This window comes from Physcomitrium patens, chromosome 11, assembly GCF_059467195.1.
Source record: "Physcomitrium patens ecotype Gransden chromosome 11, ASM5946719v1, whole genome shotgun sequence".
Lineage (NCBI taxonomy): Eukaryota > Viridiplantae > Streptophyta > Bryopsida > Funariales > Funariaceae > Physcomitrium > Physcomitrium patens.
Window position 1 is genome coordinate 5,810,209 of NC_143420.1, and position 15,432 is coordinate 5,825,640.

The following is a 15,432-nucleotide window of genomic DNA, read 5'->3' on the forward strand; positions in this document are numbered from 1 at the left end:
TATGCAAAGCCACCGTCAACTTTTTCCAAGGTTCTTCAACACACCTCAATACTCCTCAAATCCAACTTATTTCCTCTATAATATTATTGAATGTCCTTTTACTCATATTCAATCCTTTTAAAAATCCAACTTCACATTCCAACTCAACTCCCCAATAAAAAGATTTTCACTCTATTTTACCATACTCTCCATTTTTCATCTTCCTCATCCATTCAAATCTTCACTCAAAGAATCAACTCTCAATCTATCATTAATCAATAAACCAATCAAGCCAACATAAGTTCAAGATCTAATTACACACCGTAATAAATAAATAAAAAATAAAAAAAACTTATTCCTATATCACAACCATACATTATACCACATTCACACCTAGTAACAAAAGAACCCAAAACCAACTTAGAATAGAAAAAGGCACATCCCACTATACACACCCTCATCTACGTGTACATTCAAAGCACATCCACATTAATTTAAAAAAAAAAAAAAAAAAAAAAAAAAAACTGAAAAAGTAACAAATATACTTTTTGGTCGCTAATTTCACAAAACATGTAAGAGCTCCTTTTCTTGTGAGCATGTTTTGTGTGTTTTGCCTGCCGAGCTCCGTCGTTGCCGAGCGATTTCGCTCAACAATCCTCATGAAGATTGCGACTGCGTCGTCCAGGTCAGCGAGCATCGTTCCGAGCTCCGTGTTGAACGTCTTGGCATTTTGTGGGGTTGTGTGGATTTCGTTGTCGGGATGGATTTTAGTGGGCTGTGGGTTCATGGAATTGCACATGTTGTTTGTGCTGGAGCGAGAAAATTGTGCACGGATTTCGTGTTCTGGGAAATTGTGTCAAAGAATGGGAGAAACCATGCGCCGCGCTTACGAATCTGCTGCTGTAATGGGTTCATTACCCACAGCACCAGAGTCGGATGTGACGACATTTGTGGGTTCTGATCTCTGTTGTGTTTATATACTTGTCGCGTGGCGAGTTTCGTAATGAAGATGGGTGGAAGAACGATGTGTTTTGGGCAGATTTCGCAATTTTAGAGATGTTTTTGCTTAGTCCTTTTGAATGCCGACCCTTGCTGTGATAGCTTTGTCGCATTTTTTACATTACTCGCCCACAATAGAGTTGTAGGTGAAATTTTCTGTGATTTTTTTTGCAATTGTTGACTTCTGTTGCAGTGTTGTTTTTTCTTTTTCTTTTCGCTGCTCTCTGCCTGCGGCCAGAAATGTGATCAGCCAGTCAGCACGGATTGAGTGTTACGAACTTGAGTTGATTTTAGGTTGTAAGACTCAGCATGGTGGCTGAGGTAAAGTTGCATTTGTTGACAACTTCATTATACAGTGTTGAGACCTAATTTCCATAACATCTTGTAATGGGATGAATCACGACTTTCGTCTAATTTATGAATCACACATAATTTATTGTTGCAGTTTGTGTTAGCTTCTCGTTAGATCCTTTGCAACGTTTTGAGTTGCGGAATGTAAATTGAAAGCTCTGTTGTTTTGGTTTCAAGTGTAGGCTTGGGGTGGTAGGTGGATTGTGGGGTGCTGGAAGGATATTGAGCTGCCGGGAATCGGCGAGAGCGCGAACAAGGGGCAGTATGGCACCTCCGATGGAGCCCGACTTGGGCTTATCCTCAGCTGGCCGTGTGCTGAGCATTCAATCTCACACCGTACATGTAAGCTACATTTTAACTGCCTGGCACTCCTTCTCGTGCCAAATTGTCCTCTAAGAGTTCACTGATTTTGATTTCTTGCATATAAGCCTTAGATCTGTCTTTTGGTAATTACTCCATTACAAGACCCTGTAAAGCCAAATGTAGCAATCCCGTGAACCTGTGTTTTGATGGGCGCAGGGCTATGTTGGAAATAAGGCTGCAGTATTACCGTTGCAACTTCTAGGATTTGACGTGGATCCTGTCAACTCTGTTCAATTTTCCAACCACACAGGCATGTTTCTTGATTTGTTTTTCTCAATCTCCTGCATGATATTCACTATTTCCAGACGCCTAAGGATGGAGTGGCCAACCAATATCTGTTCCCTGAACTTCCGTCCTATTCCTTTCTTAATGACAGGGTTACATTTCATATTAAAAAATTCAGCAAGCGGCGAGCACCTAAATTGTATCGTGTTGCCAACTAACGCTGTGAATTATTATAATATCAGTAGTTATCATATGTGAGATGTAAATGCCTTCATGCCTTTTACAAGATAAGAATACATTCTATAGAAACATCATGGTGGCGTTGCGACTGATGGAAGAACAGTGGGTGGGGGAGAAAAGAGATGCAGGTTATGCAACGGTGAAGGGGGACGTGCTCGATGGTGAGCAATTGTGGGCTCTCATTGAAGGCCTTCAAGCGAATGATCTGCTGCATTATACTCACCTTCTTACAGGTCTTAATACACGTGTCAAGTTAATCTCATTTGATGAATTGCAGCTGGTTATATTATCGACGGTGTTTTTATTTATCTCACATCTGTACCCTGTAATTTGAATGCACTATTTGATTGCTCTCTTTTCTTTTAAGCAGGGTACATAGGATCGGTCTCTTTTCTGGAAACTATATTGCGTGTGGTGGAGAAGCTCCGAACAGTCAACCCAAATCTTATTTATGGTATTTTTCTGTTCCTTGTTGTATTGCATTAGCAATTCTTTATTTAATCTAGACTTAAATCAGATTCCTAGCTTTCGTCGTATATTCTTTCTTAGAACTGCAGAGGGACGATTGATGTGTTATGAGTTTGGATGAGATATTTGAATTTTGCGAGTTGCTCTTTGTTTTTCAGTATGTGATCCTGTCATGGGCGACGATGGCGAGTTTTATGTTAACCCCGAATTGGTCCCCGTATATCGAGAAAAGGTGCTTTCTCTTCATTAAGTACTCTTTGAGAATGCTGTGTTACTCTAGTTCCTGTCTCATGCTTTTGGGCTGTATTTATTGCGTTATACCGAACTGTGTTATATGTGATGATGTTGAGACAGTGGCAGTAGATGACTGAATATGATAGATGGCTTAGAAAGCTTCTCCGTTTGGGGATTTTATTCCAAACGCTTAATTTGTTGTAGGTAGTTTCAGTGGCAACAATGCTTACACCAAATCATTTTGAAGCGGAACAACTCACTGGTCGTCGGTAATGTCAACTATCCCTGCCTTTCGTACGAAGAATTTAATTCTGTACTTCCTGGCGTTTCTTGTAAGCGATCATGGTTTTTTTAATTGTCCGCAAACTGGTTATTAGCGCCCACATTCGTTTTCCCTGTCCTCCCTTACATATGTGCCAAGGAGATGCTGAAGGCAAAATTGGCAGTATTGAAACAGAGGCAGAGGCATTAGCAGCTTGCATTGATCTCCATGCTGCAGGTCCTTCAAAGGTGTTGCCTTTCTTCTGCAATTTGTACAAGGATTATTGACTTCGTTGTATCGAAAGTATAGAAACTTTTTAATTTTAATATTCATTTTATTTATTTAGTTTGAACGTTTTAAAATGTGACTTTTGTCTTACGTGTGAATGACCTCGACACGCATCGGGAGCTAGCCATTTTTTTTTCTTTAAATGCTTGGATATTTTGCCTGCAGGTGGTAATCACAAGCTTATCAATAGATAACATGCTGACCATTGTAGGCAGCCATGTTCAAAGCAGAGTGAGTACCGTTGTTTTCTGTGTTATGCATTTGGTGTAGGATGAGGGTTCGTTGAATAGTATTAGACGCTATTGATTTGTGTATACTCTAGCAACTGCTGTTGACGACCAGGAAACTTAAGAATGTGTGGGGCGTGTTCTGCTCACCTAAAACTTCTAGAGTTTGTCATGTTTATTATGTTGAAGGATTGCTATTTTTCTTTTGTCACATGACCATCCGTTTTAAAAGACTCATTTTTTTCACAGTCTAGTGTTGTTGGAGTGTGGCATAGGGGAAGTCACCTGAACAATTCAAAATAGCTGTGCCAAAGCTACATTCATATTTCACTGTATGTCCACTATCCTCTGTGATTTGCGTCTTTTTAATTTCGTTGTATGTGATACATCAGCATACATTGCATTTTCTGGACAACAGCCATTATAAGATTTAAATTAACACTTGTTCCATCTTTGCCATTGTCATTTTTGTGTTTCGGTCACAATGAAACCTCCCAACGTACTATTATTATCCAATGTCATTGGGAGGGATGTGCCATCTAAAGCCGCATAAGTCTTCGGACTTTATTTAAAAATAGAATAGAATAAAATAAATTCACTGTTAATTTTTTCTGCATTCACTGCTATCACTCCATTCCTACTGCCTCACTTATGGCAAATGGTTATTTTGGACAATATCTGTTGTCCCTACCAATGCGTATATATGTAGACTGGTTCGCATACCTTCATAGTTACACATATGTTGTTTGGGTCAAGAATCACTTCCTAATATTCCCGCTTGACGAGACTTTAAAAAATGCAGGGCACTGGGGATTTAATGACTGCACTTCTACTGGGGTGGAGTCATGTGAGTACTGGTCATTTTTGTCGCGAACTGGTGAAAATGTTTTTTAGAGGACTTCATTGTCCTCGCTTGAACTACTTTCCAGAGCATTTCTTATTTATGGGTTTGTTGAGGTGTATTATTAGACTGATCCTAGTATTCTCAAGGGTTTATGATTAGAAGTTGGCTCTAATAAGAACAAAAAATTTGCAGAAATTTCCTGACGACCTTGATAAAGCAGCAGAGCTTGCTGTTTCTAGCCTTCAGGTAGGATTTCTTCAGTGCTTACTACCATGTTCTTGTGATCAAATCAGTCTTTCTATATGGAGTTTTCAATCGTGCTTCTTTAGAATAGCAGCAATTTATCCTGGTGCTATGAAAGGCCATTATTCTTATTGTTTGTATTCGCTCTCTCGGAGTGAAATTCAGACAACTCATGTGCTTGCAGGCTGTGCTGAACAACACAATTGCAAACCGCAGTAAGACAGGGGCATCACCAGAACCAAAACCCGAACAACTTGAGCTTCGCCTCGTTCAAAGTGTCGACGATATACGGTCACCAGCAGCGAGATTCCCCGCAGTAAAATTGTGACTGCAACAGGTTCGCTCGTTATTTACGTTGTTTATGATTCATGTCACATTGCTACGCATTATTTGGGGTAGTTTATATCGGTTCTACATCCAACTACTATCTGGTTAACGAACCATTTTATGGTGCTAATTAGCGATACACCGTCTAGGTTAGGTTGCAAGTTGCCAGGCCTTGCCTAGTGTGGCTTCAGGAAACAGGAATCAAGTAGATTATCATTGTTGTAAGTTATCCGGACTAAACATCTAAAACCCTTATATTTTGTTGGGATTCTATTTTGATCTAGAAGCTGAAGTTTGATCTCCGAGTGATATAAAGTTGTTGATGTTGCCACCGATGGGCTTTTGGATAAGGTCACTTTTAAGGTGGAAAAATACCGAGTTTGGTGCAACTCTCTAAGGCTGAGTGAGTCCGTCTGAATCTTCAGTTTCAACCAAGATGATTTTAAAAGACTTGAAATCAATGATTTGCCCTGCTTGGTAAGATGTGGACTTGTTGTACAAGCCACTGTTGCTGACAAGGGCTCCAAACACGATGTGCCTCGAGTTGACCGGAAAGGTCAGGAATTGAGGTCTGATGTCCAATACTATCAAGCCACCACTCACACATGCAGTGGAACAGGGGCAATGGCATGTTACCATGTCTGCATAGTGATGTGAACTTTAGTTGAAAATGAGGGGTCTTCAAGGTCCTCATCTTCCCATACAATCCAACAGTGGAGTGATGCGAAATATTCGTGTGTGAAGCCACTGACACTGGCTTGTACGCGAAGTACTTCGTTGGAATACAACAGCGCTCTGCGTCTGCGTAATCTGTTGGGAACAAAAGCTAACACGTTGTCAGGCCATAACAGATGCAGTAAGTGTTTTCGCAATTGGAGGGACCTCGCAGGAAACTTGACCCACTTCTCCAAAAACCAGGTGCTGTTAAAGAGCAATTGGTGGCACCCGTGTCAGGCTCCTTACCTCGCAGTCGTGAAGTAAGTGCAGTCTTTTCCTTGTTATTGTTATCCGGGTATGTGATAGCCACCTCCTTTGTTTGCATCGGTAATGAGTCATTGTGGAAGGAGAACCTACCCACCCACGAGTGGCATGCCATCTTGCAAGGGCAACCAGTCATCGAGCACTTCAGCTTCCATGCATGGGCACATATCTCCACTCGTTTTGCATCGTATTGTGGATTCAGGATCCATGTGTTTTTTTTCCCTTTTTTTTTTTTTTTTTTTTTTTTTTTTGTTCTGGGACTGAGTATGAAGAGATTGAGATGGGTACTATTACTAATATTATTGTTATTATTTCCAAGGTGTTGTTGTGAGCACACAGAAATCCATGGTCAGAGAGGTAAAAAAAACGGCTAGATTTACGAAGGGTCTCAGAATAATCTCAGAATAACCTCAGAATAATCTCTAGTTGGTGGGTCTGTGATAATCCATGGTTGCAGTTGTAGAAATGGTTGCTTCTGCACTAGTTTTAAGAGACTAGCAGAGATATGAAGAGACTTGCTGTTGTGGAAAGCATTGGGGCCTCCGAGGAAAGCCTCAAAACTTGGATCCTCAAGAACGAGTTGGAACCATGATCCAGTGCATTGGTTGGGAATATAACCATTGCATGCATCTCATAAAAAACTGGACTAACCCAAATAACAGTGAGTACGTATGTAAAAGTATTTATATCTATTTATATATACATATACACGATTTGATTGCTCATTCAACTTGAACTGTAACTCTTCAATGACTTCTTTTCATTACTCCCTTTTTGATAACTTATTTTATTTTAATTTTTTCAAATGTAGAAGCTTATTCGCTTTGAATAGCAGTTTGCTATAATCATGCACTATTGGGTTCCACCTTCCTCATAAAATAAATGACATATCATTATGATGTCAGTTAAACTGTTTTCATTACCAAATAGTTTAAACAATTCGACCAACAACAATCAAAAGGCAACAGTTTCACCACCATATTGGTGGTGACATTTTCTTACGGACATGGCTTCCAATTTAAACAAGTTCTAGAACTGTCCATTTTTAAAATTTATCAAAAATTGACTTTAATTCTAAAAACGAAATCATTCTTGAAAATTTATTCATTTGAAAAGTTTATCTGTTGATTACAGGGAGGAGACGAAGATTCCAATCAGAAGAGAATATAAATTAAAAAGAAACGTTCTCATTCAAATTTTTAACAAGGAAAAGCTCAATATGAACATTGTGATTAATTACAATAGTTCATTTTAGGATCAATATAAGGATGATGATAAGTAAAATTAAAACTAAAATACTTTCCATTTAAAAACTTGTGTGAATTAGACAGAATTATATAATGATACAATGATCAACACAAACACACTGTTATTAACAAGTGAATGAAAACCTAAATAAATGACAAAGGAACTTTTTATCATGTATTCTGGGAAACATTATGCAAATCCGCCTTGAATGCTTCATCATGCCCATCATTAAGTGTTGTATGGTTATATGGAATGAAATTACTATTGCTGTTAAAATAGAATATCTTTGAATTTTTCCTTGTAAGGCTCTTTTCCTAGATCGTAAAATCACACTCATGTGAATGAAATATAGTTTCTACTAAATTTATATTATTTCATCAAATTTTAATTAATAATACAAATCCATTTTTTTGAAAATAATATATTGATGCTTATATATCTAAAAGAATTATGCAACTATAATTAAAACTTATATAAGTTAACCTCTTAAAGTAAGTTTTGGTTTAAGTAGTTGTGGCCCAATCTATGATATATTTTATAAATTTTAAAATATATACATATATACATATATATATATATATATATATATATATATATTATTTCGATTATTTTTAATTTTTTTCTAGGAGTGTAAGAACACACAAATAACATGTTTGTTACGTATTACAAAAACCCAAAAATGTAAGATTACATGCCAATATATATAGGATAATATTAAATTGACCCACCTAGATCTTAGTTTGATCCACCACAATAGCACTACAAAGGTTTGAAGGCTGAAATATTCAATGCTGCCTTCAACACACACTATGTATTGGTGTCCCACCACTAGTTGATACAAAGACTTGAAGGCTCAAACACCCAAGGCTGCCTTAAACAATATATATTAGGTAGTGGTGCCCCACTGTAAGGAAGACATCCAAAGTTATTTGCTTGAATTAATAGACATATTGCTTAGACTAGGAAACTCTCTTTTGCAAAGAAATTAGAGCTAGCCAAGAGAAACATTCACACAATTTCAAACCACAAAGTCATAGGGGGGTCAATTTAACATTCATATATATATATATATATATATATATCCATACATAATTAAAATTATTAATCTACTTATTTACAACAAACAATGTGCACATCTAAAGACAATACAAAAGCCTCTTCTATATGTAGATTAAATCTTATCCAACAACTTTTTTTTCTAGAACTAAGGCTAATGATTTATCACCTCCAATCAATACAAATATTCTTTTTAGCGGAAGACTATTGTTTTGTTCTTTTTTTAATCCACCCTAGATTGAAAACCATGATGCTTAATTGCAGTACATGATAGAATGACAATTTACTAATATTATTAAACCAGCGGTACAAATTTCCATTTGAATGAAAGGACAAAGTCCTTTAATTGGGTACACATGAGCCAATGGAAGACCCCCTCACCCCCCCCACCAACATCCCCATTCCAAGTCAGCATTGATCCCGTCCACGTCAGACACAACCACCGCCACCTGCACGCCACGAGGGGCGTCTTTATTTGAAACTGGGACCCGGAATATGAACACGTGGTTTTGTCACGTCAGCACGAGTTCCCCAAGCTCCCGACGTCCACCAGAACCCAGTGGGAACTCGACGCAGATCGTGAAATGCAGGGTGGGTCAGAGTGTGAGTTTGTGAGTGAGTGGGCGAGTTAGTGAATGAGTGAGTGGGTGAGTGAGTGAGTGGGTTAGTGAGTGAGTGGGTGAGTTAGTGAGTGGGTGAGTTAGTGAGTGAGTTAGTGGGTTAGTGAGTGAGTTAGTGAGTGGGGGAGGGAGTTTCGGTGGAGGCCGAGGATTTGCCGTCGTCATTGGCATCCGAAGGCAGCGGCAATGGGAGAAAGCGAGAGAATGAGAAAGCTACGCTTGCCAGACGGGGAGCTCTCGATGCTCTCGAAGAGACTGCCAGTGCGGGTTCGACAACGACGACGGACCAGCCGGAGCCGGGGCTAACGCCGTCCACTTCCGTCTGGCCCCACCCTCTATTATTATTACAATTACAATTATTCATCCGAAGTCGTTAATACACGCGACTGTTCGTTCCTTTAATTTTTCGTTTCAATATTTCCTTTATCGTTCGTTGACTAGTTCGTTCGTCCGGAATGGTCGTCGTCGTCGTGTGCAACTCCCCGCCCCTGTCTCTCGCTGCTGTCGATTCGAGTGGGGATCCTTGAAGTGGCAGGTCCACAGCCTTCGGACGAGTTGCTTGGAACCATCGCCCGCGTCTCGCACTCTCGCGGCTACAGGGGAGGGAGGGATGGAAAGTCAGTAGTATTAAAGACGGGGCCTAGGGTGCAGGTAGTTGTGGAGGGCAGGGGGAGGAAGGCAGGAAGGAAGAAAGAAATTGCATTACACAGCTTCAGTGTGGGAAGAGAGAAAGCGAGAGAGAGAGAGAGGTAGTTGAGAGGTGGTTCGTTTCTGCTCTCACTTGCACGGCGGTTGTTTCTGGTTTCTGGTATTTTTGTTTGTATAATTGATTTGCACTTTTTTTGTTTTGTCATGAATTAATTAATTTGTACTCGATCTGGTCTTGTTGGATGGAAGGAGATCATGTCTAGACAGGGACGGAGATGTTTTATGTCGTGAGTGTGCGGGTGTTGAGGTGTTTGTTGGCATTGGTGTGAGGAGGGAAGAGAAGGTAGGGGGGAGGGAAAGGGAATTGTTGTTTTGAGAAGCGGTAGTTGAGTGACGACGGATTGTGGAGGCGGTCATGATGAAGACTCCGCAAGGGGTCCACAGTGAGGCAGTTCATGGTGAGAAGCATGAGTATGCGGAGATGCGGAAGCCGGTTGCCAAGCTGCGGAAGGCGCTCGCGTCTGACGCACTCCCATTGCCCGTGGGATTGACGAACAAGATATCCATCGTGCTGTTTTTTATAGCGTCGTATTTTCTGATGCGGTCGTGGCGGGACAAGATCCGTAACTCGACGCCCCTACACATGCTGAATTTGGGAGAGATCGTTGTGCTTCTAATCCAGCTTGCGTCGTTTATTTATCTCTTAGGATTTTTCGGAATAGACTATGTACAGAACTTTATTAGTAAGAGCAATGATGGATCTTGGGATTCAGATGATGAGAGAGAGCACCTTAGACATCTTAGACCAAGCTGTCAGATGCAGCCTGAAGCTCCGAAGCCTCCTGTGCAGCTAATGGGCATGGGTTTAAGTGACAATGAGGATGAAGAAATTGCCCGCGCGGTTAGCAATGGCGATGTTCCTTCTTACTCATTGGAGACGCAGCTAGGGGACACTCTGAGAGCCGCTGCCATTCGACGTAGGGCAGTAGAACTAAACACGGGGAGGTCTCTCGAAGGCCTGCCATTGACCGGACTTGATTACAGCTCCATTATAGGACAATGCTGCGAGATGGTTGTAGGCTACGTGCAAATTCCGTTGGGAGTTGCTGGCCCCCTTCTGCTGAATGGCGTTGAGTTCACAGTTCCGATGGCCACTACCGAAGGATGTCTAGTGGCCAGCACTAATCGCGGTTGCAAAGCTATCTACCAGTCTGGTGGTGCTACGAGCAAATTGCTGGAGGATGGGATGACAAGGGCACCTGTGGTCAGGTTTCCAAGTGTGAAACGATGTGCCGATCTAAAGTTCTTCCTGGAAGATCCCAACAACTTCGATACCATCTCTCATATGTTCAACAGGTCTGGCTCTGTGTTTAGTAAATGCAGATTCAATCTTTCTAACCGAATGGAAGTCATGGAGAGTAGATATATCTTCTTTGTCTAGGACCTGTCAGGTTCTTGGGATTTTGAACATTCCCGTGTGTGTTCTGCTAGCTTTGCACCAACCAGACTTGCCAATCCAGTGTTCTTACCTGGAGCGCGCAAATCAAAATATTGTATTAGAATCTGTGCATCTTGGATAATTTCGTCTCATTTCTTTCCTTGATTGCTTGAGGTTGTCATGAGAAGACCACTACATCGGATTTTTCCTTTTCCTCCATCATTTAATCAGCATAGCATACTGACATGGTGACCGGATATTGAAATTTGAACATGACTGACGAAACGTTCGGTTTGATTACCAGGACTAGTCGTTTCGCTAGGCTGAAAAAACTCAAATGTCAGTTGGCTGGACGAAATGTGTATATTCGTTTCACGGCAACAACTGGCGATGCAATGGGAATGAACATGATATCCAAGGGCGTTCAGAATGTTTTGGATTATCTTCAGGATGTGTACCCTGATATGGAGACCATAAGCGTGTCTGGTATGTAACACATCCTGCTTGTGTATGTCATGTCTCAAAATTAGAGGTTTCTATGTATATTGATATGCTCCATCCAATGGTACAAGGTCGTACATGATGCTGTTCTGAGACTTGGTGGTTGTAGTATCTCTTAATGAATTGGTGTACTAACACAATATTTTCATTTGCAGGTAATTTTTGTGCAGACAAGAAGCCGACAGCTGTAAATTGGGTTGATGGCCGCGGAAAATCAGTCGTTTGTGAAGCAATCCTGAAAGGAGAAGTTATTGCCAAAGTCTTGAAAACTTCAGTTCCTGCCTTGGTGGAACTGAATATGATTAAGAATCTAGCTGGTTCTGCTTTGGCTGGAGCGGTAGGAGGCTTCAACGCACATGCATCCAACATAGTGTCTGCTGTCTTCATTGCGACAGGGCAAGATCCTGCTCAAAATGTTGAGAGTTCACAGTGCATCACCATGATGGAGGCAGTGAATGATGGTCAAGACTTGCATGTTTCTGTCACTATGCCTTCCATTGAGGTGTGCGACTTTCTGTAAAGCCGTCCTTTTCCTGTGCAGTTTTTGAGAACTGCATGTTGTGAACACTTCTCAGGTCCTAGACCCTCATTGTTCAATTGTTTGTTTGTTTGTTCATGACAAGCTTCTTACGTTCCATGTTGATGCTCTTTGCAGGTGGGAACTGTTGGTGGTGGCACGATCTTGGCCTCACAAACAGCGTGTTTAAACGTGCTTGGAGTGAAGGGAGCGAATGCAGAGTATCCAGGAGCAAATGCGCAGACACTTGCTAGAGTAGTGGCAGGTACAGTGCTGGCTGGTGAGATCTCTCTCATGGCTGCTTTGGCTGCAGGGCAACTTGTAAAGAGCCACATGAAATACAACCGTTCCAATCAGAACATCGCTGCTGCCGCAAATGCCGCTCTGCCCCCGCTGCCAAAAAAGTCTTCTTCAACCTGAAAAGAGTCTGAAAGAATACGACATAGGTGGAAGTGCTATGGTAACAGATTGAAAGCAACAATTGGAGATGTAGACTTCAATATCCAAGTTTTTGAGGCCCCATTGTTAGCTTCCCAGGCTGAACAGCTGGCGTTGTACACTATTATTTTGACGAACCTCCGCTTCTGGAACCTACTATCATGCTTGATTGTTCCCAAATTAGGGATCTTTTTCTGATTTATAACTGCATAACTGCATCCTCAAATTTTTGGCACTTTTCGTTTCACAAGTTACTGAAAATCTATGCCCATTATTATACAGCGTTTGACAAACTTAGCTCTCAGCTCTACTTCGTAGTGTACAGTGGGGTACAGAAATAATTCGAATTTTTTTCCAAAGTGAATCAGTGTTAGAAATCACTGAACTTCAAAAAGCTCCAGCAGTTTCAAAAATGAACTCATTTTTGAGCAGTAAAGTGCATTGCGAAGATAGTAGAATCTAGTTTCATGGTGTAACAATTTTTCATTATAAAATTGTGAAAATATACATCAAGAGAGTTTTTTGTTACATACTATCTACCATCTCGTACTACCACCTCCAGCTGCAATCACCGCTTGCATCCTATAAGGCATAGTGGAAATCAATGTACGAAGCCACTCTATAGATATGGTATCCCATACGGATTGAATTTTTTCTATCATTTCTAGCTTACTATTAGGTCTACTATGATGTTTGAGCAAATCTTTTACAACCATCCAAACGTTCTCTATTGGATTCAAGTCCGGTGAATTGGCAGGCCAAAACAACTTTTCTATACCATGAGCACGTCTCCATTGCACTGGCAATGAGTTACGGTGGACTGGAGCACCATCCTCCATCAATATCAATTGCTCAAGGTCATCATGTAAGAAATAAAAGCCAATTAATACTCCTTCATAAACAATAGTGACAAAATCACTTGATGATCTCTTATTTGAAGGAATGGTGACCAATGGAGACTTATCAAAGCCAATAAAGGCACCCCAAACCATCACTGAACTACACCCAGACTTAAAACTTGGTGCTATACAATCCCAATTATATTTTTCGTACGCCTTCCGCCACACTCTAATTTGCCGTGGATTTTTGCCAGTTTTGAATGACGACTCATCCGTCCAAATAATATTACACCAATCTTCAAACGTCCAACTCTCATAAGCACGTGCAAATGCAAGCCTATCTGCTTTATGTTTGACATTCAAATAGGGCTTTTTAGGTGCTATACAATTTCTAAAACCAAGCTCACGAAGGTAGAGTTGAAGCTCTACCAGAGTATGCCTTCTATTTGAACTGACAGCACGACATAACACTCGAAAATCCCGCTCAGACAACTTCCTGGGTCTGCCACATTGTGATTTCAACGACTCCACACTTCCATGGACCTTCCAATGACTCAAGATAGTTGAAATGGTGGAATAGGGAGCACTGAAGACTTCTGCAATGTCCTTACACTTCATCCCAGCCTTCCTCATCCCCACAATCTGATTCTTCTGCATAGGGGACAATGTTATGTACTTCATGGTGCTTGCTATAAGCCTTCAAACAACACAAACCAACTTCTAGTTTAACAGAGAGGAGTCACTGAAGCTAACGATGTCCAAAACCAAAAAAGAACACTTCTAAAATCTGTATGTGCTTCACAATTTCAATCTGTGGCAGTGCAATGTGCTTCACATCTTCAGATGGATTATATAAGTCACCCCATCCAAGCATTCTATGCTATCACTCCATTTTGCTGGCTGCATGCATGCCTAATTGTAACTATGATTTTTTAGCTCACCTAACCACTTCCACATTAATCATCACATTTGCAATCTGATTTTGAAGACACATGGCTAATTACATGTAATTAGACACCTCTTGCACTCCAAAAATAGATGGCTAAGTATCGGGGAAAGATTCCTTCCAACATGATCATAGCATTCAATTGAACAACAAGATTTTTTCAGCAAAAGTGGTGCTCTAGAAAAAAATTCGAATTATTTCTGTACCCCACTGTACAACTATCATAACCACAATTTGCTGTCACTCAGCACAGATCGGAAATACAAAATGCACAACAGCTCTTTAGCTCGTCAGTGTTGCGTATACTTCAATTATCCTGGTTTTTCATCTCGTGTTGGCAAATGCAGTCATCGGTTTTATTTTCACTAATCTCACAGTCAAGACAAAATTAATACCAATCTTTGATAATAGTAACAGGTTCCGAAAGTTTTCATTCCAACTGTGAGACTTCGTGTATCTTGAGGACAGGACTCACGAATTCCCTCCTTGTCTTGGAAATTCTTTTCAAGGTACGTGTGGATTATTTTCTTTGACGAATTCAGCTGGCGCTGCTCTACCTTGTACAATGTTATGAAGCTTCGGCGTGCAGTGAGCTTGTCACTGTTCTAACAATAATAATAATAGTAGTAATGGAAGTACTTCCTGTATACACTTGTCTCAACAACAGGAAGAGTTGAACATGTCACCAAATTCCTGTTCTCAAGTAGAAACCAACTAGCCTTTCGAAGTGACACATGGAATTTCAGATGTTGGAATCAGTGCTCAAGTGAGAGCACGAAACCCCAGGAACTCCGCTAATGTTGGCGACATGAGTATGGAGAGCTTTTCCATGTATGCAATTCCATATTTGAAAAAACTCCAATTCTTAAGATGACTGAAAAAAGCATCCTTGGCGGGCTTTCGGTTTATAATGCTGTAGACTTGAATTATCTTGCAACCTACTACACTACATATGGACTTTTCATTTGAGTTCATGGAGATTAGGATCAGGACCAGGCCCTTGCCTTCAAAGAAAAGGGTAAGAAAAACAGGAGCGAACCAAACTTGATATCAAAATCACTTACAAACAAACAATCAAACAAAAATCAAGTGATGGGTTTCTCTCTCAATCATGTCGAGCTCCGGCTTCAGACTTCTCTAAGTCCTGCTA

At 40.6% G+C, this 15,432-nt stretch overlaps 2 protein-coding genes across 3 annotated transcripts; both read left to right on the forward strand.

Annotated features, from left to right (window-relative positions):
* The first annotated feature begins 559 nt into the window (after window positions 1–559).
* On the forward strand, window positions 560–5,321 carry LOC112288136 (pyridoxal kinase). Of its 2 annotated transcripts, none has more exons than XM_024531997.3 (13): window positions 560–664; window positions 1,512–1,671; window positions 1,849–1,942; window positions 2,286–2,390; window positions 2,528–2,611; window positions 2,784–2,857; window positions 3,064–3,128; window positions 3,306–3,369; window positions 3,575–3,640; window positions 3,912–3,968; window positions 4,439–4,483; window positions 4,673–4,726; window positions 4,908–5,321. In XM_024531997.3, exons 1-13 carry the CDS (start codon window positions 576–578, stop codon window positions 5,049–5,051), a joined length of 1,101 nt encoding a protein of 366 aa, XP_024387765.1. In that variant the 5' UTR covers window positions 560–575; the 3' UTR covers window positions 5,052–5,321. The 2 variants fall into 2 exon arrangements, with proteins under 2 accessions (XP_024387765.1, XP_024387768.1); XM_024532000.3 differs by lacking the exon at window positions 560–664 and adding an exon at window positions 1,160–1,299 and having other exon boundaries at window positions 3,068–3,128; window positions 3,281–3,369.
* A 4,254-nt stretch (window positions 5,322–9,575) lies between these two features.
* Window positions 9,576–13,032, forward strand: LOC112288197 (3-hydroxy-3-methylglutaryl-coenzyme A reductase 1). The gene is made up of 4 exons (XM_024532153.3): window positions 9,576–10,959; window positions 11,346–11,527; window positions 11,698–12,044; window positions 12,198–13,032. The coding sequence occupies exons 1-4, from the start codon at window positions 10,019–10,021 to the stop codon at window positions 12,477–12,479; spliced, it is 1,752 nt and encodes a 583-aa protein (XP_024387921.1). The 5' UTR covers window positions 9,576–10,018; the 3' UTR covers window positions 12,480–13,032.
* Window positions 13,033–15,432: the final 2,400 nt, after the last annotated feature.

Bases quoted from the DNA above. Each gene is read 5' to 3' on its own strand.
- LOC112288136 (XM_024531997.3), top strand. From the start codon at position 576: ATGTTTTGTGTGTTTTGCCTGCCGAGCTCCGTCGTTGCCGAGCGATTT. The intron at 2,612-2,783 runs GTATTTTTCTGT...TTTGTTTTTCAG, and splicing joins CAACCCAAATCTTATTTATG to TATGTGATCCTGTCATGGGC. The intron at 3,641-3,911 runs GTGAGTACCGTT...AGTGTGGCATAG, and splicing joins GCAGCCATGTTCAAAGCAGA to GGGAAGTCACCTGAACAATT.
- LOC112288197 (XM_024532153.3), top strand. From the start codon at position 10,019: ATGATGAAGACTCCGCAAGGGGTCCACAGTGAGGCAGTTCATGGTGAG. The intron at 10,960-11,345 runs GTCTGGCTCTGT...TTTGATTACCAG, and splicing joins ATCTCTCATATGTTCAACAG to GACTAGTCGTTTCGCTAGGC. The intron at 12,045-12,197 runs GTGTGCGACTTT...TGCTCTTTGCAG, and splicing joins TCACTATGCCTTCCATTGAG to GTGGGAACTGTTGGTGGTGG.